This window comes from Mesoplodon densirostris, chromosome 4 (genome assembly GCF_025265405.1).
Source record: "Mesoplodon densirostris isolate mMesDen1 chromosome 4, mMesDen1 primary haplotype, whole genome shotgun sequence".
In the NCBI taxonomy this organism is placed as follows: Eukaryota; Metazoa; Chordata; class Mammalia; order Artiodactyla; family Ziphiidae; genus Mesoplodon; species Mesoplodon densirostris.
The window spans coordinates 126,151,008-126,175,793 of NC_082664.1; the positions used below are offsets into that span (position 1 = coordinate 126,151,008).

General features: G+C 38.9%; 1 protein-coding gene across 4 annotated transcripts in view; it reads right to left on the bottom strand.

Moving 5' to 3' along the window:
- The window catches only part of MAP2K5 (mitogen-activated protein kinase kinase 5), a 262,810-nt gene that overhangs the window by 232,454 nt on the left and 5,570 nt on the right, over positions 1–24,786 (bottom strand). For 3 of the 4 annotated variants that reach the window (XM_060097122.1, XM_060097121.1, XM_060097124.1), the window contains exons 2-3: positions 23,503–23,551; positions 9,517–9,584 (exon numbers count right to left, since the gene is read on the bottom strand). In XM_060097122.1, the coding sequence (XP_059953105.1) occupies positions 9,517–9,584; positions 23,503–23,551 (117 nt within the window). Of the gene's footprint in view, positions 1–9,516; positions 9,585–23,502; positions 23,552–24,786 lie in introns of those variants that run through there. The other variant, XM_060097123.1, reaches the window with a different exon arrangement.

Consider the following 24,786-nt stretch of genomic DNA (forward strand, 5'->3'; position numbering starts at 1 on the left):
CCAGGCATCCTTTCACCTGGGCCTTTAAACACTGTTTTCTCTGCTCAAACACCCTTCCCAGTCCCCTTGTCCTCACCTACTCCACCTAGACACCACTCTCTCCAGGAAGCCTTCTCTGTCCCCAAAGCTAGATCAGGTGCTCCTTTATTGTGCTCACACAACACTTAATGCTTAGGCATATGACAGCATTTATCACTATGCCTGGTAACTCTGAGTCTTTCTCGTCCTCCCACACCAAACACTGTTTCCTTTTTTGTTAACTTCCCTGACTGGAGCATGAGCTCCTTGAAAAAGTGAACTATCTGTTCACTGCACCTCCACCAACTAGCACAGGGCTTGGCCAGAGAGTTGCCATTCCATAAATATTTAATGTATGAAAAACTGGCTGTATGAATAAGCGAGCAAATCAGTGAGTGATCTCAGGTCCCAGCTCTACATAGCTGTATGACCTTGAGAAAGGAATACAATTGGTTTGTGCCTCAATATTCTCAGCTGTAAAATGAGAAAAATAGCTGCCTTGCTCACTTCATAAAGGTGTTAGGAAGATCAAAATCACAGAAGCTGGTATATGGAAACTTTTTTATAAAGTACTTGAAAAACATCTTAAAATAGGGCACAGGGCTACGAATCTCCCACTTCCAAGCAATAGTACATAGAAGAAAAATGGCCATAACGATAGGGTGACACAGAAACCACTAAACAAGAACACTGAAATGTTTAGACCAAGTACAGAGGGAGAATTTAACTAATTGTTTATCAAGGGTGAGTCAGTACCTCCTGCCCTTCCCTCAATTACTACAGTACTATAAATAATAAAATAAGTAAAAGGGTACTATAAGGAACATTGTCTGTTTCTCTTTCTGGAAGTTCATCAAGGGCATGGACCAGGTCTTGTGCATTTTATTATCTCTTATGGCAGAGGTATTAACCTGGGGTCTATATGGGTCTGGGAGATCCTTGAAATTCCTGAATTTCTAGGTGAAATGTTGCACTGTGTGAATTTTCTGGGAAAAGAATAAACAACTTTCCTCACATTTTCAAAAAGCCCTGTGTCCTCCAAAATCTAAGAAACTACTGCCGTAGAATGCCTAGCACCATGCCTTACACATAATGGCTGCTCCACAATGTTTAAGGGAAGGAGGCAAATAGGAATTAATACAGACGTGGTGACTACGTACTCTCATTGGTTATAACTTACTCAGTGGCAAGTCTTACATATCAACTCACATCAAATCAGGCTTATTTATTATTCTTCTATACATTTATAACAGAAAGGTTTCTTAAATCTCTCCTTAGCATGCTTTCTAACACACAACATAAACAGTACAGTAGGAGGAATATACTTATAAAGAATAAGCATGCTGGCTTTTCCCTACTAATGATAAAATTTTCAAATTCTTGTTTTGTCAATATTACAAGCATACCCTGTTATATGTAGCTCAGTCAGTAATTACAGCAATAATCAATAAACTAACCAACTATTTGCAGTCCATAGTTAACTTATTAGTTTTCCTAGTGAAGAACCCAACAATCTTAACTCTGTCAAATGGCTACAAATTCAATTACAACACTACTCAGATGTGCCATCAGTTATACCTCCTTTCAACTACTTCTCATACTTTACATTAAGAGGCATCCCCTCTGTGATGCTGGCCTCTTAAGAAGCACACAACTGCTCCAACAGTCGAAAATAACATATGAACCTCATCTATTTTGAATACCAAATTAATAACTATATTTACTTACCTGGCTTCAGGTCCTCCCACTCCTTGATAACTCACTGCCCCTGCCTTGAGGTGACTACAGTGTGCACATGCTCTTCCTAAATGACTCTAGACCAAGGGTCCACATATGGTCATGGATTGATTCGATGATGAGAAAGAAAATCACAATGAAAAGTCTTCCAGTGAAAAGGTCAGCACCTCTGAGGCCTCTTTTATAGGTTAACGTTACTGTATGTATTTACTAGTGATTTGAAAATGAAACAGACAGTAAGTTGGCCCAGTTTGATGATAACACTATTTGTTTTGGACGGTAAAACTGTAAAGGATGTTAGAGAGCTCCAGATGGTCTTAAAAGAATGGAGGTTGGAGAGCCAACAGCAGATGAAATTCAACTTGGCTAAGTTTAAGGTGACGTGCACTGGCAGAACGAGTTTACATTTGTATTCGGCGATGGGTCCAAAACTTGTAGGTTCCTCTCAGCTGAGGCTTTCACAGTCATCACCATCACCATGGTTAGCTTGAGGCATTGTCTACACTGACCTTTCACCTGATTTCTAAGTTGTAGCAATTCTGCCATACTTCCAAAGTAGGAGCAGTTTAAATAGCTTCAGGGAACCTACAACTTAAATAAAACAGGACCATCAGTTCATGCGGCCAGCAGGCCAAACAGAACATTCCCTTACAAATAAACTACTTTATTTAGCCAGTTCCAATAGTGTTCAATAAAGATTCAGCCTACTGCTCAAATGCTGTTAAAAAATAATTGAATGAGTAAAGCACATATATGTAACAGAGAAACATATATTAAGAGAGAAACAACTTGTTTTGAAATTTCCAATTACCTCAATGTACACCTTTTTGGGCATATTATATTCCTAGGTTGATAATTTACTGAATTCCTCTAACTTTACTGTATTATAGCAAATTTATATTCATCTTTCAGATATACGTAGAAAATACCCCTCCTGTTTCCAGTAAAACTGGCCCTAAGAGAACAGGTTCATTCGGAGCTGCCAACAAGAGCCGATCCCCTTGGTTATGCCCCACGGCGATCCTACTGCTAGAGGTCCATCATTCCCTCGCAGCCCATCTCTCTCCGGAAGAGAAGCCCCTACCATAGCCACCAAGGGGCTAATTGATGTCTTACATTTTCCTGCCCCCTCATGCCAGTTGCCTCAACATAGGACCCCAGAGGAATCAACCTGTAGTCCACACTGAGCACTCCACAGAGACGGAGCTGAACTGGGAGCACAGCCATGTTAATGACAAAATACTGGTGGTTCAAAGCACCCAGAATGCCCTGATGCCACCTGGCTGAGGTCTGCTTGTGCTCTCTTCGTTTGCTTCCATGAGCTGCATAATAAACTGACGCAAATTTCAGTCTGCTTCTGCTTCTTGCTAGCAAAGATGTCCCAAGATATTTCACAAGAGGGGCTAAATAAGGGGCTACTACATTCTTATCACTATTTCAAGGGCATCCATATGACCCAGACAACACAGAGAAGAGAGTTAAAATAATCTGCCTCTGAAAAAAAATTTCACTTTTGACTAGGATGAGAAAACAGAACAAAAACTTTACTTACAGCTTAGAGCACGTCTCTATTTGAGTTAAAAAAAAAAAACTGAATAATTTCCACAACTATTTATTTATTTCATTCAGTTTTCCTGTCTCACTCTTGTCACTGTTTCTCCACCCTGCCAGGAGAGTATCGAGTATTATCACTTGTTTAGATGGATCGCGTTGAATTAGGGGACTAACCACTCACTGAAGACCAAGATGACTATGCCACATCCAAAGTTCAAAGTAGGACCTACTTAATGTGGAGCATGTTTAAAAGCACCATGTGGGGCTTCCCTGGTGGCGCAGTGGTTGAGAGTCCGCCTGCCGGTGCAGGGGATACGGGTTCGTGCCCCGGTCTGGGAGGATCCCACATGCCGCGGAGCGGCTGGGCCCGTGAGCTATGGCCGCTGAGCCTGCGTGTCCGGAGCCTGTGCCCTGCAGCGGGAGAGGCCACAACAGTGAGAGGCCCGCATACCGCAAAAAAAAAAAAAAAAAAAAAAGCACCATGTGGAAAATGAGCTTCCAATCTCTGCTCTTTAAAGAAAACTTCCTAATAGTAAAGGCCCTGAGGCTCTTAAATGTTCAACAACTAAGTGGGCAACAAATTCTGTGGTAAAATTCAGCCTTGTAGGAAGGACAAAATCTTGAAAACTTCAAAAGCCCACGAAGTATTTGTTTGTATTCCTTTTCAAACTCAGGTACACTAACATTCTAGTAAATAGCATTATTTTTTGCTACCAGGAAAACAGTAGTATTTGCAAAGCTTCTTCGGCAGGATCTCAATAAATGCCAAAACAAAAACATCACTTAAAACCACCAGGAGGGAAGACTGGACGTCCAAGACCTAGGTCTGTGTCCAGGCCTTCCCATTCATTAGCAATGTGACCTCAAACTGAATGTGAGCTCGTTGGGCCTCAGATTCCTTATCTGTAAAATGAGACAGTTGGGCCAGATCTCTAATGTTCCCGTCCAACTCTCCTTGAGCAACTATGATTTTTGAGACAGTCTCCAAGTTATGCATGCTAGGATAAAGCCAATCATATCCCAATTTACAAGGTGCTACAGAGGTCAAAATGTATTTTCCCTCATGGTAGCCAACATCTAACAAGGTACACTACCGTCAAGTATACCAAAGGGAATACTTACACTCCAATAAAACACAAGGTTCCTGCCATAATGGGAGGCATTACAGTTAAACTCATCCCATAGTCTTCTGGCAATGTGGAGAAACGGTATAAAGAGAGAGAACCAGCAAAATGAAGAAACGTATTAATACTGTGCTCTACTCATATAAGCCTCTCAGTATTGAGAGAACTAGGTGTAATAAATCCTTTACTAGCCACAGGATTTAGCAAAAACAAATAGGAGTCCATTTACAAAAGCAAGATGTAGTGCTGAGTTTCTTGATGAAAGGTCACCTAAAAGCAGAGGTTAACATAAAAATAACCTCCTCCCATAACTGAGTCTCAGTGATAAATAAAGCTTATGATGAATCAATAAATAAGGCCCAGCACTGTTGTGCTTGATGCTATAAGGAAATGAGGCCAGCACTACCAGACAACAATTACAAAAAGATGGAAGGAGAAAGCAGTATACTATTTAGTCTTTCTGGAAAATGAGAGGAGAAGACAAGAACAACAAAAAAATTTAAACTACTTTAAGGGAATATTTAACAGAATCCTTTAAATAATTAGCAATGATCAGGTATTTAGTTTTCAGAATATGTAGCTTGGCTGTATTTTTTTCCTAGTAAAGCATTTCAAATTCTAATTAAAAAAATACTTTATGGAGAAATTAAAAAGATACAGTAGCATCAGAGGACAAGCCATGATCCCAGAAGTAGAATATTCTAACAACATAACTTACAAGAAACTACGCTATAAAAACAGATTGTTGATTAACACAAACTCATAACAAAACGCAGAGAGCGATCACAATGGTGCTGTAATAACACTTGGCTGCTGAATTCTCTCAATACATTAAATATCTACTTGAAGACCAAATTACATTTTCTTAAAAGACAATTTATTATAGCTTTGTTTTCTTCTCATTATCTCTTAAAAATATACCTAATGAAGAAAAGAAGACAACTTCTAAATAACTTACATAAAATGGTACTAATGTGTGACAACAGACTTTGGTTTACTATGTTGGTTATTATTTAACAGCACACAACAACCTATTGTCATGACAAATCCTTACCACAATGAGACATTCCATGTGTCACATGTATCAAAATCCACTGTATGCCATTATTATGGCACACATAAAATTAACAGCCTAAGGCTGCTAGCAATTTAAATAATTGATAAGGTTTCAATTAAAAAGACAACATTTTCAGGTCTAATACAAAAATCTATTTAAATTACTGATAAAAACTTAGGCTTATGTTGGCCCAAAGCCAGAAAATGCTTACATCCAAGGGGGGGAAAAAAAGTAATTCTGCAAGTGTCAACTCAGACACTGTAGTTTTTTTTTAAAAGAATGTTTAAAGGATTTATGGTAAAAGTATGCCTAGTTTTGGGCTTCCCTGGTGGCGCAGTGGTTGGGAGTCCGCCTGCCGATGCAGGGCACACGGGTTCGTGCCCCGGACCGGGAAGATCCCACATGCCGCGGAGCAGCTAGGCCCGTGAGCCATGGCCGCTGAGCCTGCGCGTCCGGAGCCTGTGCTCTGCAATGGGAGAGGCCACAACAGTGAGAAGCCCACGTACCGCAAAAAAAAAAGTATGCCTAGTTTTGCTTTCCCCATATGGTTTTTAAAGAAATACTAAGGTGACTACAAATTTATTGAATTCCACATGAAAAACATAGCTTTTTTTTTTTTAACAGTAAATACGTGGTCATCTGTCAGTATCTTCTCTATCCCACCACCCAAATCCTGGAATCAAAAATTTTCAGAGCCAAACTGAACCTAAAAAATAAAGGCCAATGCAGGTTTTTAATAATAGGTTGGCAACTGAGGACTAATAACCAAAATCTATTGTGAGGTTAAGTCCAAATTGTTCTCTTTATGGCAAAACTGTAACCCAAAGGAATTTCAACCAGAAGAACCAAGACAGATCAAAATGACAGCCAACCAATCTTGTTTGTGCTTTCTGAGACGGAGATTCCCCTACTCTTTACTTTTTAACTGTTTATTCAGAGCCTGACTCTACATAAACAAAGAGTATGTGATGGTAGGGGCTGCCTCAAGAGATAAGAGGACAAGGAAATCTGTTTAGGTTTTAAATAACTTAAAACTTATTATCTCTCTCAGGGATATTTTCATTTTCACTTTAAAATAATTTGATCCAACATTCACAATTAGGAGAGTGGAGCTCTACCTTGGGGCCTCAGGTTCTCATCTATAAATATTAAGTGAATTCATGAGAAAACTCAGACCTGACCATCTAGACCCCATTCTATGGACCACTGCCAATGCACAGAAAAAAGTTTTCACCAGACATAGCAAATTAACAAAAATAAGAAAAATGTAGTGAGTTTTACATAAAACTAAATTTATTCACTTTAATGATCATCTTTACTTTTGAGATTAGGTACTGCCCACTGTTTTAATCTTTAAATGACTACCACTATTTTTCCTTAATAAAATAATGGTTAACGGTAGATAATTTTTATTAGTTTATTTTATTAATGTTTTTATTTGGCAAAATTAAAGTTACCACGCCTACATCTGTCCCTCAATCTAAAAGTGAAAAATTGATTATTTCATGAAATCCAAATACTTGGGGATCAATAAGCTAGATGAGCTCCCTTCAAACCAAAAGTCGCTCAAGAAATCTCAGGGACTTTTAAGTTTAAGGACAATTACAGAACTTTTACTACAACATAAAAATAAACACTGCATTTGAGAAAATAAGTACAAGTCATAAGGAATATTTGGTACAGATATCTCAACTAAGGTATTATATAAACAAAAATCATTCAGAATGTTATCATGGTGATGACATATGTTAAAAAAGAGACAACCGGCCCAAAACGGAGTCACCTGTTCTAAGCCCAAGTCACCAAACTAAGACTTAAAGTACCTAACCTAATTACAGTTTCAGCCTCTCCCAGGAATATAATCTTAACCACTCAGTCTGGGATTTCCTGGTCAGCATTAGTCATGTAATCCACCTGATAGACCCTGCTGTCCCCCAGAGGAAGGTGACCTTGCCTGAAACAATCAGCTCTTAGATAAAATAACTTCCTTGTTCTGCTTCCTGCCTATAGAAGTCTTTAGAGTGTCTTTGTGTCTGCTGGATGGGACAGGCCAATCAGATCTTTAAACTTTACTCAGATGAATTTAGTTTTTTACCACACAAAAAGATCCCAGTACAAATGTGCAGGAAGGTGGATGGGAGAGAAACAGTATAAAACAGTGAAGGAGCATGGGCCTTGCAACAAGGAGAAGCTGAACTTATATTCCATATTCACATTCATACTAGCTATAAGACCTTTAGCATGTCTCTTCACCACAGCTTCCTCATCTGAAAGATAGGGATGATAATATCTACTTTACAGAGTGATTATTAAAACCAAAGAAAATTAAACACCTTAAGCATCTAGCGTATAGTGGCCACTTCGAAATGGAAATGATTATTACTATCACTGTGATCACATGCAGTAACATTTCTTAAAGAGCACCGTTTGTTAGATCTTCCCAAAAGTACATTTTTGAAAACACACCTTTGTGTGTGGTTATGTCAGAGAAATAATGAAAGTACACTGATGTCACTAATGTACTCTCTGCAGTGGATGTATGTGTAAAAACTAGAACCCATGTGTGTGTATGTGTGTTTTCTAAAACAAAAGCATGCCACATTCTCAGGAGAGTTAGCCAATCTATTATTACTAGTGCTAGACCTTTCAGTAGTGCTAGACCTTTTAGCAGACAATCCTACTCTGCCTTTCAAGGTACTGATGAGCCCTGCTCCAAATTCTCAGGGCACAAAGACTCTCAAATAAGTTAATGAGAAGTAAATGGGAAATTGACTTTTCCTACTCTGTGCTCGTCTGAATGCAACGCTCTGTTAATCATGCCATCCTTCTTGTTCTCTTTCCTCCTACCCTAAATTAAAACTATTGGCGGAAACCCATACAGATATTTCACAGTTTTCATTACGACGAAAAAATATCCTGGTTAAAGTTGAGGTCTATCAAAAACCTACAACCTAACTGCTGGCTGAGGTTAGAGTCTCACTGAAAAGCAAGGGCCCTGATTCCATCATTTCCACCATAATACCACTTTGCATTTGTATAGAACTTTTAACTTTTCAAAGGGCTTTCACATCTATTATCCCATTTGGTCATTACAATGACCCTGTGCAGTAGAAAGGACAAGTATTATTATCCACAAGTGACAGATGAGGCAACTACAGCACAGAAAGGTTAAGTGTTTTGCCTGAAGCCAGGAAGCCAGGGGAGAGCAGCCGTCTCCTTACTTCCAGTCCAATGCTCTTTACACCAGACCACTAGAGAAGGCTTCGTACACAGACTGCAAACTCAGAAAAAATAAAGTGAATAAGAGAAAATAAAATAAAAGTAAGAGAAAAAAACAAATCAGGGCTCAGGGAAGCTATGTCTCTTCATTGTCACTGAATTATTCAAGCTTAGTATTAAAGTTTTAGAAATGTATCCTTTTTTCCTGTTTATCTACTTCAATCCTGAGACAAATGTTAATGCAAATTTTCACTGAAATTTGAAACACAAAAGAAAAGTCATTTCAGGATATATTCAAATCACTTCGATTCAGTAAGTAACCCTGTAGTTCATTTTGGGGTGGGGTGGTTAGTGCATAAAATAACTGAGCGTACATCTTAAATCATGTATCCATATTAAGCCTGCAGCTACATTATAACTATAGTCTGTTTGTAAGGGTGAAAGAGATCTCCAGTTGAAAGTAGATTTTGAAAAATATTTTAGAGCCCAGGGGTTCATTTTTAATGAGCCGTTACTTTAAGTACTGCATAAAAAATACAGGAAATTGATAGTTCATTTAGTCTGCACCATACCTAATGCAAAAGGCATTAAGATGCATTATTCTTAATGTTCATGATATGATCAGTAAGTGTCTTTTGAAAAGAATGCCCTTAACTTTCACGTAAGGAAATCTTTTAAAATCTTATATATTATATAGAAAAATGTTATAGCAACTGTGATTTACCTTTATATCTTCACTATGCCAAGAAACAGCATCCTCAATTACATTATCATTTTAAAAATAGTCCTCATTTGTAATATACTTACATATGACAGCATTGCCTTCATTTCTTCATCACTTCTCACTGTAATTCGATCACCATCTTCATCTTCATCTGTTTAAAAAGCAATATAATACAAGTGATAAGATTTGCATTTTTTAATGTACAGAAACTATGTTATCTGGGAACATAATACAACTGGTTTGTACACTTGATATCTAAATCCTCAACACCGTACTCTGTGGATGTTAAGGTTACTGGTTCGTGGGTTTGTTTTTTAGTTTAGAATACAACCAGAATCTCAATAAAGAACTAAAAATTTTAGGAACAGTTGAAAATTACAATATTGCTCATGTCATTCAAGACATGTATCTAAGTTAAAGTAAATACAGGGACTTCCCTGGCGGTCCAGTGGTTAAGACTCCATGCTTCCACTGCAGGGGGCACAGGTTCAATCCCTGGTAGGGAAAGTAAAATCCCCCATGCTGCACGTGTGGCCAAATAAATAAATAAATAGAAATTTTAAAAATAAAGTCAATATAACTGGAGTATGACTGAACAGGTTTGGTTTGGAGAACTTTAAAATCCGAAGAAAGGCCAGTTTTATTTAACTATTAGTACTTTTTCCTTTCCCACATGGCATCCCATCCCTCTATTTCTCCATTCTTCCTCTCTCCCAGGCAACCTGTCATGTCATAATAGTATAATAAAAATGGCTAACGTTTACTGAACACTACTGTACACAAGGCACTGTGATTTATGCTCCATAACCCCTTAAAAGCCTCACAATGATTCTATGATGTGGACAACATGACTTGATTACTATCATTCCCTTTTTACAGAACAGAGAGTCTAGTATAAGGTTAACTTGCAAAGCAACTCTAATACAGCTCTCCTTATAACCCACTTGATCTTGTATCTCTCTTTCTATTTCTGAACTGTTTCAATTGTACTGGATACTCTCTGACCACAGTAAGCTTCAAATGGTGATTCGTGCTATTGTTGAATAATTTAATGGTCTTAAAACTAGAGGATACAGACTTCCCTCGTGGCGCAGTGGTTAAGAATCCGCCTGCCAATGCAGGGGTCACGGGGTCAATCCCTGGTCCAGGAAGATCCCACATGACGCAAAGCAACTAAGCCCGTGCGCCACAACTACTGAGCCTGCGCTCTAGAGTCCATGAGCCACAACTATTGAGCTTGCGCTGTAGAGCCTGTGAGCCACAACTACTGAAGCCCACAAGCCTAGAGCCCGTGCTCCGCAACAAGAGAAGCCACCGCAAGGAGAAGCCCACGCACCGCAACGAAGAGTAGCCCCCGCTCACTGCAGCTAGAGAAAGCCCATGGGCAGCAACGAGGACCCAACGCAACCAAAAATAAATAAATAAATTAATTAATTAAATTTCTTTAAAAAAAAACAAAACAAAACTAGAGGATAATGAGACTTCACAAAACACTTAACCAGAATGGATACATTTCAGTAAATGGATCACCGAAGCAGCCACATCTAGAAACAATGTACTTACTTCATTGATCCTTCTCTTATTTAAAATAGTTTTGAAATATGTCTTCAAAACTGTTTTAATAGGGGCTTCCCTGGTGGCGCAGTGGTTGAGAGTCCATCTGCCGATGCAGGGGACAGGGGTTCGTGCCCCGGGCTGGGAAGATCCCACATGCCGCAGAGCGGCTAGGTCCGTAAGCCATGGCCGCTGAGCCTGCGCGTCCGGAGCCTGTGCTCCGCAACGGGAGAGGCCACAACAGTGAGAGGCCCGCGTACCACAAAAAAACAAAACAAAACAAAACTGTTTTAATAACCTGAAGATAAACCAAGTGAAAATAACAGATCTCATTTTTAGCCCAAAATGGAACTGGCCATCTGATTACTCGCTCATCTATACTATCTGCCAGGCAGGACCCTGAATGACTTTTGGCTATTTCTAAATATTTACTTAGCTACTTCATCCTTCTAAAGATTAAGATCTGTCAACAGGGTAACAGCATATGTGGTAGACTTTAAATGTACAGTTGAAAGAAAAATGCTAAGAACCTTTTGAGCAATGGCAGCATTGCTGGAAGACGTACACAGCCTCCCAGGGGGACAACTTGGAAGGGGCGGGCTCTCTCTCATTTGGATGCCTCAGCTCTGGTGCACTTGTTAAACTGAGTTATTATTTTTTTGGTCACTCTTGGGCATCTAATTGCTGATTTGGCCAGATGCAGAGAACCTGATCCCAGGCCTGGGGAATAAGACAAATCTCTCACCATAAAGAGAATAAGCTAGCATGACACGCTCTGGGGACTCTTACTGAGAATACTGGGGGAGTTCAGTTCGGCACCTGGATCTTAGCCCACCACACCTCAGCTGGCCTGCCCTCCTGTCCAGCCACAGTTCTTAAGATATCCCCGTTTGGTGACCACACCATGGGAACCCTAGAAGGGAGCTTGTATTCTCCCTAATTAGCCAATTTCAGAGCAAAATGCTACCTTCTTTTTCTCTCCCACAGCCAATAGCAATCTGACATCATGAGGGAAAGCAGCACTTGAGCCTGTCCTGCTCAGTGACCAAGCCAACAGCTCTCACTGGGGTTTTCTCTCCAAAGTAATTGTTCCTGGATCCTAGATACAGGTTCACTCCTGCAGAGTTTCCCAACTGGATGTAAATCAGTATCATCAAGTCACACTGTCTGAATATCTACATAGCTAGGAGCTGCCATAGTCACCACTGGTATTATCTACCAAGAGCTGCCTATTTTAGTATAAAAGGCACACAATGGTCACTATCAGTAACAAAGAAGGCACATTCCTGGGGAGGTTACATATATAAAGGACTACAGAGAAATCTAGCATTTTCCTTCCCTCTTTTTTTTTTTTTAAAGCTACAGACTCTATAGAGCCAAATTGGGAGAGAAATGCCATTCTAATTTTGGAAACAGAGGGAGTTTCTATAGAGGTTCCAGAAACTAGTATTTTCAAGGTTAAGTCAAAAAGCTGTCATACAAATGCAGGAAACAAAGGGGAAAAAACAGACATTGTATAAAGGAATATAATGTTACATATTACCACACATGAAAGCACTTTACATTTTTTGTTTTAAAACCAAGTCAAATTCTCAACTTGGATGTTACTAAAATGATTTGTTCTATGAAGTCCTGAACTTGATAAAATTTCCAGTCTGAACAAAGTAGCTTTTTGTAAATCTCATTTCTACACTAGAGCTAGCTAGCTACAGAGATGGTGGCTACAAAGGGACAGATTATATTCGAATTTCAACATACACAAGATCTCAATAAGGTATTGTTCACACGGAATGAGGAAGTGCTTGGAGTTCAATAAAACAGGTGAAAAACCTTTTTATAATTTGTAAAGAGAAGGCACAGATTCCAGAAAAAATCATTTAAATCACATCTCTCTAAATCAGTAACAAGAACTACAACAATAAAAAGAATTCTCTAAGCTCTCCAAGTCAGGGCTTGAACCTTTAAGGCTACTTAAAACTAAAGATTCTCAAATTCTAAAATTCTATGAAATCTCTGAGGGATTATTTCAGTTACCGGAAATAATCTGGTAACTGTGAGGGAAGTCAGCAGACTAATCTCTTACGTAGCAGTTCCATAGAAAGAAGCTATGAAACACTAAAGGGCACTTTGCTTTAAGTGGACAGAAAACTGAGGACAAAAGGCCAGAATAGCTTTTGATGCAAACCTAAAGTGCTGGAGCTGTCCCATAAGGAGACAAGGTAAGTTGAAAGAGGCATTCTAATAAAGCCTGAGGATAAAATCAGGTTTATATGACACAGTGATTAATAGTTTTATGGATTAATAAGAGCCTCCATTTTATGTAGGTACTGCTCTCATTTACAGATTGCTCTTTGGAGGACTGCCTGCTTCATTCTTTAATATCTGTAATTAGTAGTTTTAATGAAGACTCCTCATTCTTGTCAGAAAGGAGACTGAGTTGGAAAAGTAATTACACATAAGAGAAGACTAATGATTCTGGCCCAGAGGCAAAATCCAAGCTATCAGATGCCCTCATGGCAACCAAAGAGCAAACCATTGGCCTTGACATTTAAAATGAGAATACACTTCTCTCTAAATACAGGGAATTCCAAGGCAGACATACAAATGGCCAACAGGTACAAAAAAAGGTGCTCCACATCTCTAATCATCAGGAAAATGCAAATGAAAACCACAATGAGGTATCACCTCACACCTCTTACATAGCTATCATCAAGAAGACAAGAGAGAACAAGTGTTGGTGAGGATGTGGAGAAATGAAAACCCTTGTGTGCAGTAGGTGGGAATGTAAATTGATACAACCACCATGGAAAACAGTAGGTGATTCCTCAAAAAATTAAAACTACAACTACCATATGATCCAGCAATCGTACTTCTAAGTCTACATCCAAAGGAATTGAAATCAGAATCTCACAGAGATATCTACACTCCAATATTCATCGCATCATTATTCACAATAGCCAAGATATGTAAACAACTCAAGTGTCCATCAATGATGAATGGATAAAGAAGATGTGTACACACACACACCCAGGCACAGACACACACACACACACACACACACACACACACACACACACACACACACCAAGGAATATTATTCAGCCATGAAAAAGATGGAATCCTTCCATTTGTGACAACATGGATGAACCTTGAGGGCATTATGCTAAGTGAAAAAAAGTTAGAGAAAGACAAATACTGTATGATAGCACTTACATGTGGAACCTAAAAAACCCAAACTCAGGGTTACCAGGGGCTGGAGGGTGGGGAAATGGGGAGATATTTGTCAAAGGGTATAAACTTCCAGTTACAAGATTAACAAAGTCTGGGGATCTAATGTACAGCATGGTGATTATAGCTAAATCATACTGTATTACATACTTGAACGTTGCTAATAGATCCTGAATGTTCTCACCACAAAAAAGAAATGGTAATTATGCATCAGGATGGATATGTTAGCTAACACTATGGTGGTAATTATTTTGCAATATGTAATGATCAAATCAATGCGCTATACACCCTAAACTTATACAATATTATGTGTCAATTATATCTCAGTAAAGCTGGAAAAAAAATTAATAGACAATGAATTGAGAGGAATGAGAAGTTAGTGAACAGTAAGAAAGTAGAAATACATACCAAGCAATTTAGTATGACAATAACTTAAAATACTTTTCTGAATAAAAAGTTGGATATACACAGCCAGCCCATCTAGCAAAGACTCTGGCTGGGCCTATCAAACCGGATTAGCTATAAAAAGTACACTAACTGGAAACATAAATCGTAAAAAACTTACTAAAATGGCACAAAGAGTTTCAAAGGTATAAATATGTTGAAGAACACTAGAAAGCCATGGCACGAAGTAGAGAGAAGCAGAAAAAAATAATTTGAACTCTTTTTGTCTTACACATGGAGGTTCTTTGCCCTCTGACCAAAAAAGCATTACTAGATACGACCAAGAAGGCAGAGGAGGGGGAGCACTCTGATACACTGGTTCACAATGAGAATTCCAGTCTTCTCCAGTTGCCTGGAGCATAGTAATATGATTTTCCAGCACATTAGGGAAGCAAAACTAGAACCAGAAAGTCTATGTACGGGCTGGATTTTGTTAATGTCACTTAAAATGGAGGCAAAAATCCTAGCAAGATACCAAATAGAGTGCAGCAGATGGCAAACAAATATTACGAAGCAATCTTCACAAAATCTGCAGTGTATCACAAACATACAAAATGGCAGAGTTTGGGAAAAGACAATCATAACAGGCCATGTGTTGTTAGCGATTTTATTTCAAGCAACGTGCAATCCAGAAGAGAAACCAAGAGGAGGAACATAAAGGTCCAAGAGCGGAGACACAGCCTCAGGTAAGGGGTGGTCAGAATGGCAAGCAGAGTGCCTACTGAGTAAACAGCACAAAAACATCAGACTCTGGGGAGCGTGCAGCCAAACGGCACCCAGTGCAGCGGCAGGGCTCAAGCGGGCTTTCGAGAAAAACAATTTAGCTTCTACCAAGGGCAACAGAAAGTTAAGGCAATACTGTAGTTTATATGTCATTTGTCATATTACTTCAGTGCCAGGTAAGAAGAGTCAATTAGAACTACAGCAAAGGCATTTTTCTAAGGCAAGAGGAAAGAAATGAAAACACAATGGTAGAGGTTAAAAAGGCATCAATAGGAAATTACCAGAAAAGCTGCCAAGTTTAGAACCCTTCTCAGGTGTGGAATCTAAGATCCGGTCAGGACCAGAGGCCATAGTTTCTAAGGCTAAATCTTCATGTCCATGAATTTTAATTTAGCTCCACGCCTCCCACCTCCTGATTCCTTCTTTACTTCTTTGCTTCCTTTTTCTTTCCAAAAAATATTCAAGTGCCCACTATGTAGCAGGCAATGTTCTGGACACTGGGGTAATAACAGTGGAAAAAGGAAAACCCCTGCCCTCAAGGAGTTTACACTCTACTTGAGAGAGACTGAAGGGTATGAGGGAGTGAATCATACAGATATCTGGGGAAAGAATGTTCCAGGCAGAGGGAACAGCTCATGCTAAGGCCCTGTGGCAGAAGAATACCTGGCATGCTTGAGAGACTGAAAGAAAGCCAGAGTAGCTGCAACAGATTGAGAATAAGATGGGGGAGAGAGACGAGTTCAGAGAAGTAATGGTGGGGCAGAGTTGGGGGAAGATGCAGGAAGGGCAGGGCCTTGTAGGGCATGTTAAGGACTTGGCTATCACTCCTGAGTGAGAAGGAAACCACTGGAGGGTCTTGACTGTAGTGATCTCACTTAACTTCTAAAAGGATCTCTTTGGCTGCTGTGTGGAGAAGAGGCTATATGGAGGCAAAGCAGAAACAAGGAGACGAGTTAGAGGACCACTGTCCTAGTCTAGGTAAGAGATGATGGTGACCTAAACCAAATTGAGGTTTTCAGCAGTCATCACATGCTGGATATATTTGCTTGTCCTTATTACTTCATTCCTTCAACCATCCATGCATTCCAGAAACACAAATTGAGAGTCTACTATGTGCCAGGTACTATGCTGGGTTTCTAGCAATTCAAAAATGAGCAGCATTATCTACTGCCCTCAAGGAACTAGCCTGGTGCTTGGGTAAAGGACTTAAACTTCTTAATTCTCATGTAAAACAGCCAGACTACTAACACCTACTACTAATAATAATAACTAATAAGACTACAAATACCTACTACTACTAATAATAACTACTCTCATAAGACTAAAAAAGATTAGGACTTTTTGCATCGATGATATTTCAAAACCAAATTTCAATAAATTAAAGCTCTCTTCAAACCGTCTCAAATTCTAAGGATACACAATTAACTCTTACATGTTAATTTTTCGACTCAGTGTACATCTATTGCAAATTACAATTTTTCATTAACCTACCCAGTTTTTCTTATAAGCAACCAGTTATCTTTTACATATGCTATACTGTAAGAAAATAAAACTTCATTTTTCCCAGAATTTTTCCAGAAATTCATAAAACAACTGAAAAGGAATCTATTCAATGAAAAGTGAGTATAAAATGGTCACGGTTAAAGAAAAACAAATAAAATAAAGATTTATCCTATAGTCGCATTTTCTGAACCAAAACTCAGACACATGGTTTGATCAGTGTGAAGATACTTACGAGGGCTACAGATCAGAATATGTGATGTCAGAGTATCATGGAAAAGTAGGGCCATATGGTATTTATAGGTATAAGTCAGTGTTTGTCTACATAGACTTAAAACATATCTTTCACGTCAACAGTAAGATTTTACTGACCAGCAACACCAGCCCAACAGTAATTTTATAGCAGTAACTTGTCTAGAGAAAATCCAGGGAGAGGAACACATGTAACAGATATGCACAGGAAACTCATTAGTGGGCACAGTTGATTTCCATCACCTCACGTGTTGGTGTACTCATTAATCTGTTAATGAAATTGTGAAAATCAGCAGGGATCTTTGGGCCTATATGAATGTCAAGCTCCTACAGCATACGTAGGGCCCACACATGCAAACATTCAAGATTTTTCATGGTTATGGAATTTAGCTTCATCTCAGAAGTGTTCTCACATCTGGGAAAAGACAAATTACTCAATAACCAGTATGGAATCAACTGTCTATCTGCTTGAAAAATAAAGCTGGATCACCACTTGACTCCTCCTTTCACCAAAATAAACTGAAAGATGGTACCCTCCCCCCAAAAAAAAAACTTCTGCCTTTGCAATAAAAACACATGCTGTTTTATATTTTAAAAAATCCACACAAAAACACATACAAGCGTACATATTTATAAATGTGTGTGTGTATTTAACCCCATTAAAGTAGGAAGAAAAAAGAATTTGAATTAATGTTTTTTCAACATCCTGGAATGTGGACCTTTCTAAGCATGGCATAAATCCAGAAGTCACAAAATATGACAAATCGGTTCTTGTAAAAACTTTAAACTTCTCCATGGAAAAAAAGAGAAAAAACAACCAAAACAAGCTTAAAGGAAAGCAATAAACTAAACAAAAATATTTATAACATCTAAGACAAAGGAGAATTTTCTTAATATTGGAAAGCTCTCAAATCAATCAGAAAAAGACAAATAACCTAATAGAAAAATGGGCAAAGGTGATAAATAGTTCACAGAAATTAAATACAAATGACCAAAATATATATGAAAAGATGCTCAAGCTCATTTATAATTGGAGAAATACAAAATAAAAATAAAACAATAATACAATAATCTTTTTCACATATCAAATTGACATCAACCGAAAAGTTTATTGGACTCAAGAGTTGGTGAGGGTAGAGAGAAATGGGCATTCTCAAAAATTGCTGGCGGGAGTGCAAATTGGCTCTACCTTCTAAAGAACAACATGGAAATACCTATCAAAACGTAAAATATGGGTACTCTTTGTTTCAGTAGTTCCAAATCCTAGGAATTTATCCTACAAATACATTTCTACAATGTGGAAAGCCATAAGAGACGATGCTGTTGACTGCAGCATTTTTTCTAATACTACTAAAAAACTGGTAACATCTTAAATTTAAAACTGGTCCATCAACAGGTTAAATTAAGTCATACCCATAAAATTAAGTATAATGTAATTATCTAAAAGAATGAAGTTGACTTGTACACACTGATGTTAGAAAGAGGCCCAACACATACTACTAAGTGGGGACAGGGGAAACTAGTTGCAATCCAGTATATATTATGTATGAGAAAATTTCTGGAAGGGTATAGAAGAAACTGTTAACTAGGGAATTGGGGAGATGGGGACTTTTACTTGTTGCTTTATTTCGATACTGCTTGCATTTTGTTTGTTTGTTTGTTTGTTTTTTGGGTGGTTTTTTTTTTTTGTCTTTTTGTTTTTGCAGTATGCGGGCCTCTCACTGTTGTGGCCTCTCCCGTTGCGGAGCACAAGCTCTGGACGCGCAGGCTCAGTGGCCATGGCTCACGGGCCCAGCCGCTCTGCGGCATGTGGGATCTTCCCGGACCGGGGCACGAACCTGTGTCCCCTGCATCGGCAGGCAGACTCCCAACCACTGCACCACCAGGGAAGCCCACTGCTTGCATTTTTTTTTAAAGATCATCTATACGTTCTTAACTAAAGAAAAAAACCTCAGACACTATTTATTGAAAGGTAGTACTTCCATTTGTGCTCTTACTGTAAGGGAGAAAGGACCTAAAAGTGGTAAAAAAGAAAAAAAGAAAAGAAAAAAAAAACGAGGTTTAGGGCCATTAGCCCAAGAGGTAAGTTTGGCACAAATGGGACTCCCTCCCCTCATTCACTCCTAAATCCCCTTGGAAACACCATCCCCTGGGATAGAAATCAGAAAGAATATAACCACTATAGACCCTCTGCCCCCTTGGGACGTAGGGCCCAGTCAAATGTGGGAATTTGAATTTGGAGCCTGAATTGTCCACCACCAACCAATTACATCCCACACCTGTGCAACTGCAAAAATAATCCAAAAAAAGCAAATTACTTACTAAGCTTTAGGTTACATGCATTTTACAATTCTCTTTTGAATACAGACATATATAACATACCATCTTATTCAACAAGTGTATTCCTACAAGGCACAAAGTACACTCGTCCCTCAGTATCCACAGGGTATTGGTTCCAGGACCACTCCCCCCAACCCATAGGATACCAAAATCTGTGGATGATCCAGTCCCTTATATAAAATGGCATTGTACAGCTTGCCCTTTGTATCCACAGGTTCCGCATCCACTAATCGGGCAGGTGTGGAATCCAAGGATACAAAGGGCCAACTGTACTAAGAAGAAAGCAAGAGTGAAATAAAACATGGTTTCTATCACCAAGTCATTCAAAATCTGGCACACAACCAACTGGAAGGGAGGCCCAATAGGTTATGTGCTCTAGTAAAGTGCCCAGAGAGATTAACCACACCTGCGGGGATCAGAGACTTCACCAAAGAGACGGCATTTCTTAGAACTGAATTATCAGTAAGAGTACCTAACCTTTCCCCTCTTTTCCACTTACTCAACTCTTTTTCTCTAGGTAAAACAAGTAAACTTGACACTGTCGTTTCTCTCGTTGCTTAATTCATATCACTAAATATAACACCTCTTTTGTATAAGTTAGTGTTGGGTATACTTTGCAGTATTAAATATATTACTATAAATATCTTAAAGTTTTCTTTATTCAGGAGTTGTTCCATCATACCATAAACAACTGAAAGAGCTCAAAAATTTCAACAAATTAGCTTATAAACTACATCTTTCCAACTCTTTCTTATACATAGATTTCATTTATTAGTGAAGATCCTTGGTACAGAAAATAAGGTTGCCCTAGAACAATCACGAAAAAAGCCAGCCTAGGATTTTAAGTCTATAATGGAAAGTACACAATAATCTAAGCACAAAAAAACAAAGAACTATCATTATTTTGTCTCTGTGTATTTTTGTTCTTATTCTTTTCACCTAAAACTGATCCAGATGCAGATGGGTATAGAGCTTCTGCCCTTGTTGGGGGAAAAGAAGGAAAGTGATCTCTAAGAAGTTAAACCTAGAAATTTAAACATTTTTTCTGTTAGTGTTAAGTGTACTTTTCGTGTTAAGTATATTACTGTAAGCATTTCTTTGATCAAAGTTTTATTTATTCAAGAGTTGTTCCATCACACCCATAAACCATACTTAACACCCTTCACAGGCTTTCAACACACTTGGTTATAAAGAGTGCAAGTTTTATAGTCAAACAGAACTGCATTTGAATATGGGTTCCACCACTTCCTAGCTGATCACTTTCAACAATCTCTTCATGTCTCTGAGTTTCAATTTCCTCACAAATATAATCTTCCTACCTCACAGAGTTGTTGCAAAGATTAGCAACAATCCAGGTAAATCATCTAGTACACTGCCTAGCACAGAGCAGGCCATCAATAAGTGATAGCTAAAATAATCAGCATTACCACTATGAACCCTAACTCTGAAAGCCAGTAAGGCACAGGTACATCGAGCCACTTGGAGGGACCCAGAAAGCAAGAAGTAGAAAGAACAAGGTAAGTTTCTTTTTTGCCACATCTAAAAACAATCAGAACATACAATATCAAGAATTATGACAACTCTCAGAACAAGTCTCAACAGTGCTTGAGAATATACACATGAGAAATTCCACTTCACCACTTACTAGCTGTGAGACTTGAACAAGTTGCTTACAGGAGATGTCCTTTCCTCAACTAGAACAGAGCTAATAACAGTCCTTCAAAGTACTTCATGGGGATCTTGTCAAGGTTAAATTAAATGATATAACCCACAGAATGCTCTTAACAAGCATCTGGCAACAGTAAGTACTCCAAATGTTAACTACCAGACTGTCCATGAAATCCCTGGCACCCCCAAGGAGTTACCGCAAGGGGTCTGAAGAGCTTGCAACACTAATATGTATTTCAGATATACATACTATTTTTCAGTAGTATATGGAGTCCAATGTGGTTAATACAATACGAATTATTTTAAGAGTTCTCAAGTAGCTTTTAAAACCATGAAATGGTTGTTGAAAAACATTCAATAAAGATATAAAGTAAAAAAGTGTGCTCATTCGGCCAACTCTTCCCCCACTCCAGCCCCAAGTCTATTTTCCAGGGGAAACCACTGGAAAGCACTGCAGTGGGCACCTCTTCAGATCTTCATCTCTCAATATATACATGAAGTTGGGAGGAGGAGGAGGGATTAAATATTTTACAAAATGAGATCATACCATACACATTTTGTTTATTCAACAGTATATAATGAATATACTTCTATGTCAATGCTTAAAATTCTCATTCTTTTTAGCCACTGCTTAATGCTTCAGACTATGGATAAATAATTTATTAATCCATTATTCTAGGCATTTAGCTTACCTCTAAATTTTTTGCTATTAAAAATAATTCCATGTCGGGCTTCCCTGGTGGCGCAGTGGTTTAGAGTCCACCTGCCGATGCAGGGGACACGGGTTCGTGCCCCGGTCCGGGAAGATCCCACATGCCACGGAGCGGCTAGGCCCATGAGCCATGGCCACTGAGCCTGCATGTCCGGAGCCTGTGCTCCGCAACGGGAGAGGCCACAACAATGAGAGGCCCACGTACCGCAAAAAATAAAAATAAAAAAAAAATAATTCCAGGGACTTCCCTAGTGGTCCAGTGGTAAAGAATCCACCTTCCAATGCAGGGGACACGGGTTCGATCCCTGTTCGGTGAACTAAGATCCCACGTGCCATAGGGCAACTAAGCCACAACCACTGAGCCCACCCTCCTCAACTAAAGAGCCTGCGTGCCGCAAACTACAGAACCCACGTGCTCTGAAGCCCAGGCACCACAACTAGAGAAAACCCGCATGCCACAATGAAGAGCCCACACGCTGCAACAAAAGATCCCGCATGCCACAGTGAAGATCCTGCGTGCCTCAACTAAGACTCCACGCAGTCAAAAATAAATTAATTAATTAAAAATAATAATAAAATAATAACTCCAGGGGGTTCCCTGGTTGCCTAGTGGTTAGGATTCGGCGCTTTCACGGCTGTGGCCCAGGTTCAATCCCTGGTTGGGGAACTGCGATCCTGCAAGCTGTGTGGCGCAGCCAAAATTTAAAAAAAAAAAAAAAATTCCACAAGGAACACTTTGTTTGAAGGGTATTCAACACATGTGTAGGTATTTCTGTTGGACAGCTTCCTAAAACTGGATCTGCTGAGTCAAAGGTTTTGAACATTTTATATTTTGGTAAGTATTGCCAAATTGTCCCCCAAGAGAACATAAATAAAAGAGAGGACAATTGTACTCTCTGTAGTTAACCATCTGCTTAAAAAACAAGAACAAAAAGGAAAAAATCATGTGGAGAAACTACATTTTTCTATGTGCAAAAGCAGACCACATCTTCGAGAAAAGATGGGACCACAGTTACAGATCCTTACTTTATCCTTCTTAACACCAGAGCCCCTGTGCTGACTAAACTCTCATCTTAACATTACTCAGCCTGTGACCTCCCTCTGGCTTTTGTCAAAACCACTTTTCTAGTATACCCTGCCCCCACCCCAGTCCCCAAGCCAATTGTTTTGGGGGGGTGGGAAGGACTCAAGACCTGAAGTGTTGCTGCCATCATCTAACAGCCATGCCAAGCCCCAATAAAACAGAATTACTCCATGCAACGTTCACTTAAATGTTCTACTCTGTTGCTGTTTTAAAGCAACAAAGGATTAAAATCTTTTAATCAATAATCACTGGCCTACAGGTAGTTTACACGTTTCATTTTGTCCCACAATATTATTACAGTGAGGAGCAAGAGCAGATAAAGGTCATGGTGGTAATTAAAGCTATATTACAGAAATATGCACACCCAAGATATGATTAAATAAGAAAATATTACTCGGTTCAGTATCATCATTAAACTTGCATTAATTTATAAATATTTAAATGTACCATATGATGATCATAAATAATCTGTTTTTGTCAGTTTCTAAAGTAATGCAACCCATAAACCCTCTGAAAAATTACTGCAGAAAGAAACAGTCAAGAAAGTATACAAGCCAGACTTACATTCAAATGCTGTGGTTGTTGCTTCAGGCAGAACCTGGCCTATCACATCCTAAACAAAGAAAGAATAAAGGAACACAATTAGCCATCTTCTTTATTGCTAACATGTGGCAAATCCTAGAGGAAACAGGAGAACCTGGAAAAGATTTTTAAAATGTTGGCATAAACTATAAAAACATTAGCTCATAATCACACTTAGCCCAGCAATCTAAGTCCAGAGTTTAAATCTCTATTCTGGAGCTTAAATCTCTATACTGGGGGTGGGGACCATTTAAAAAATCCTTTCCACTCTGTACTAATAACATAATTTTTTACTCTCGATTCAATAGCATAGACAATTACACTGTTGTGCACTTATTTAAAAAAATAGGTTTCTTCTATGGGAGGCTATAGAAGGAATGTACTGTTAGTAGAAAAAGAGGTTTGGGGAGTCAAGACTGGCCTGGGTTTGAATCTCAGCTCTGCACTAAACAAGCTGTGTGACTAGCAACAAATTACTCAACCTCTCTGAGCCTCAATTTGATTATCCTCCAATATGGGTCTAGTAATGCTTACAGAGGTAACGTAAAAAGTATTAAATAATGTAATAAACATGAACATGAACTAGCCTAACACACTGTAGACCTTCAACAAATGTAGCTCTGGATATGTGACTACCAACACTTTTCCTTGCACTCATACTGGGAAGAGTTCAAAAAACAAGTTTCCATGATGATGATGTAAATCTACACTACTACAATACATTTAACACAAACAACTCTTATAAACCTTTACTCATGAACAACTAAAAAACATATTTAATGACACCGAAATAGTTAATCTAGCCTACAAAAGAAAAAGTGTATATAACCTGATATCAATGTTTAAATGAATCTATAAAGTCGAAAACACTTAAAAAATAGTCTACACAGACAGCTTATTTCAAGAGGTACAGAACACCTTCAAGAAATAGTTAGTTCTGGGAAAAGTTACCCTCCATTATGTCCAGTCCAACCCAAATGGTCTGCAAACCTCATTGTTCTCAGGGAGCTCTGCCACAACATCTCTCCTGGGCCGTGCCACAAATGGCACCAGGCAGCCAGCTGACAAAGCCACTTGCAGTGTTTCTCAGCAGGGAGCCCACAGCCCTTCCAAGCAGGGCACTTAGCAGGGTGGCGGCTGCAACTTCCTTCTAAAGGTAGTGCTTTAGAAGCTTTTGCTGCAGTGGCGATTTGCATAATAGCCTTGTCTCTACTGTGTGTATATGTGTGTGTGTGTGTGTGTGTGTGTGTGTGTTTTAAATAAATC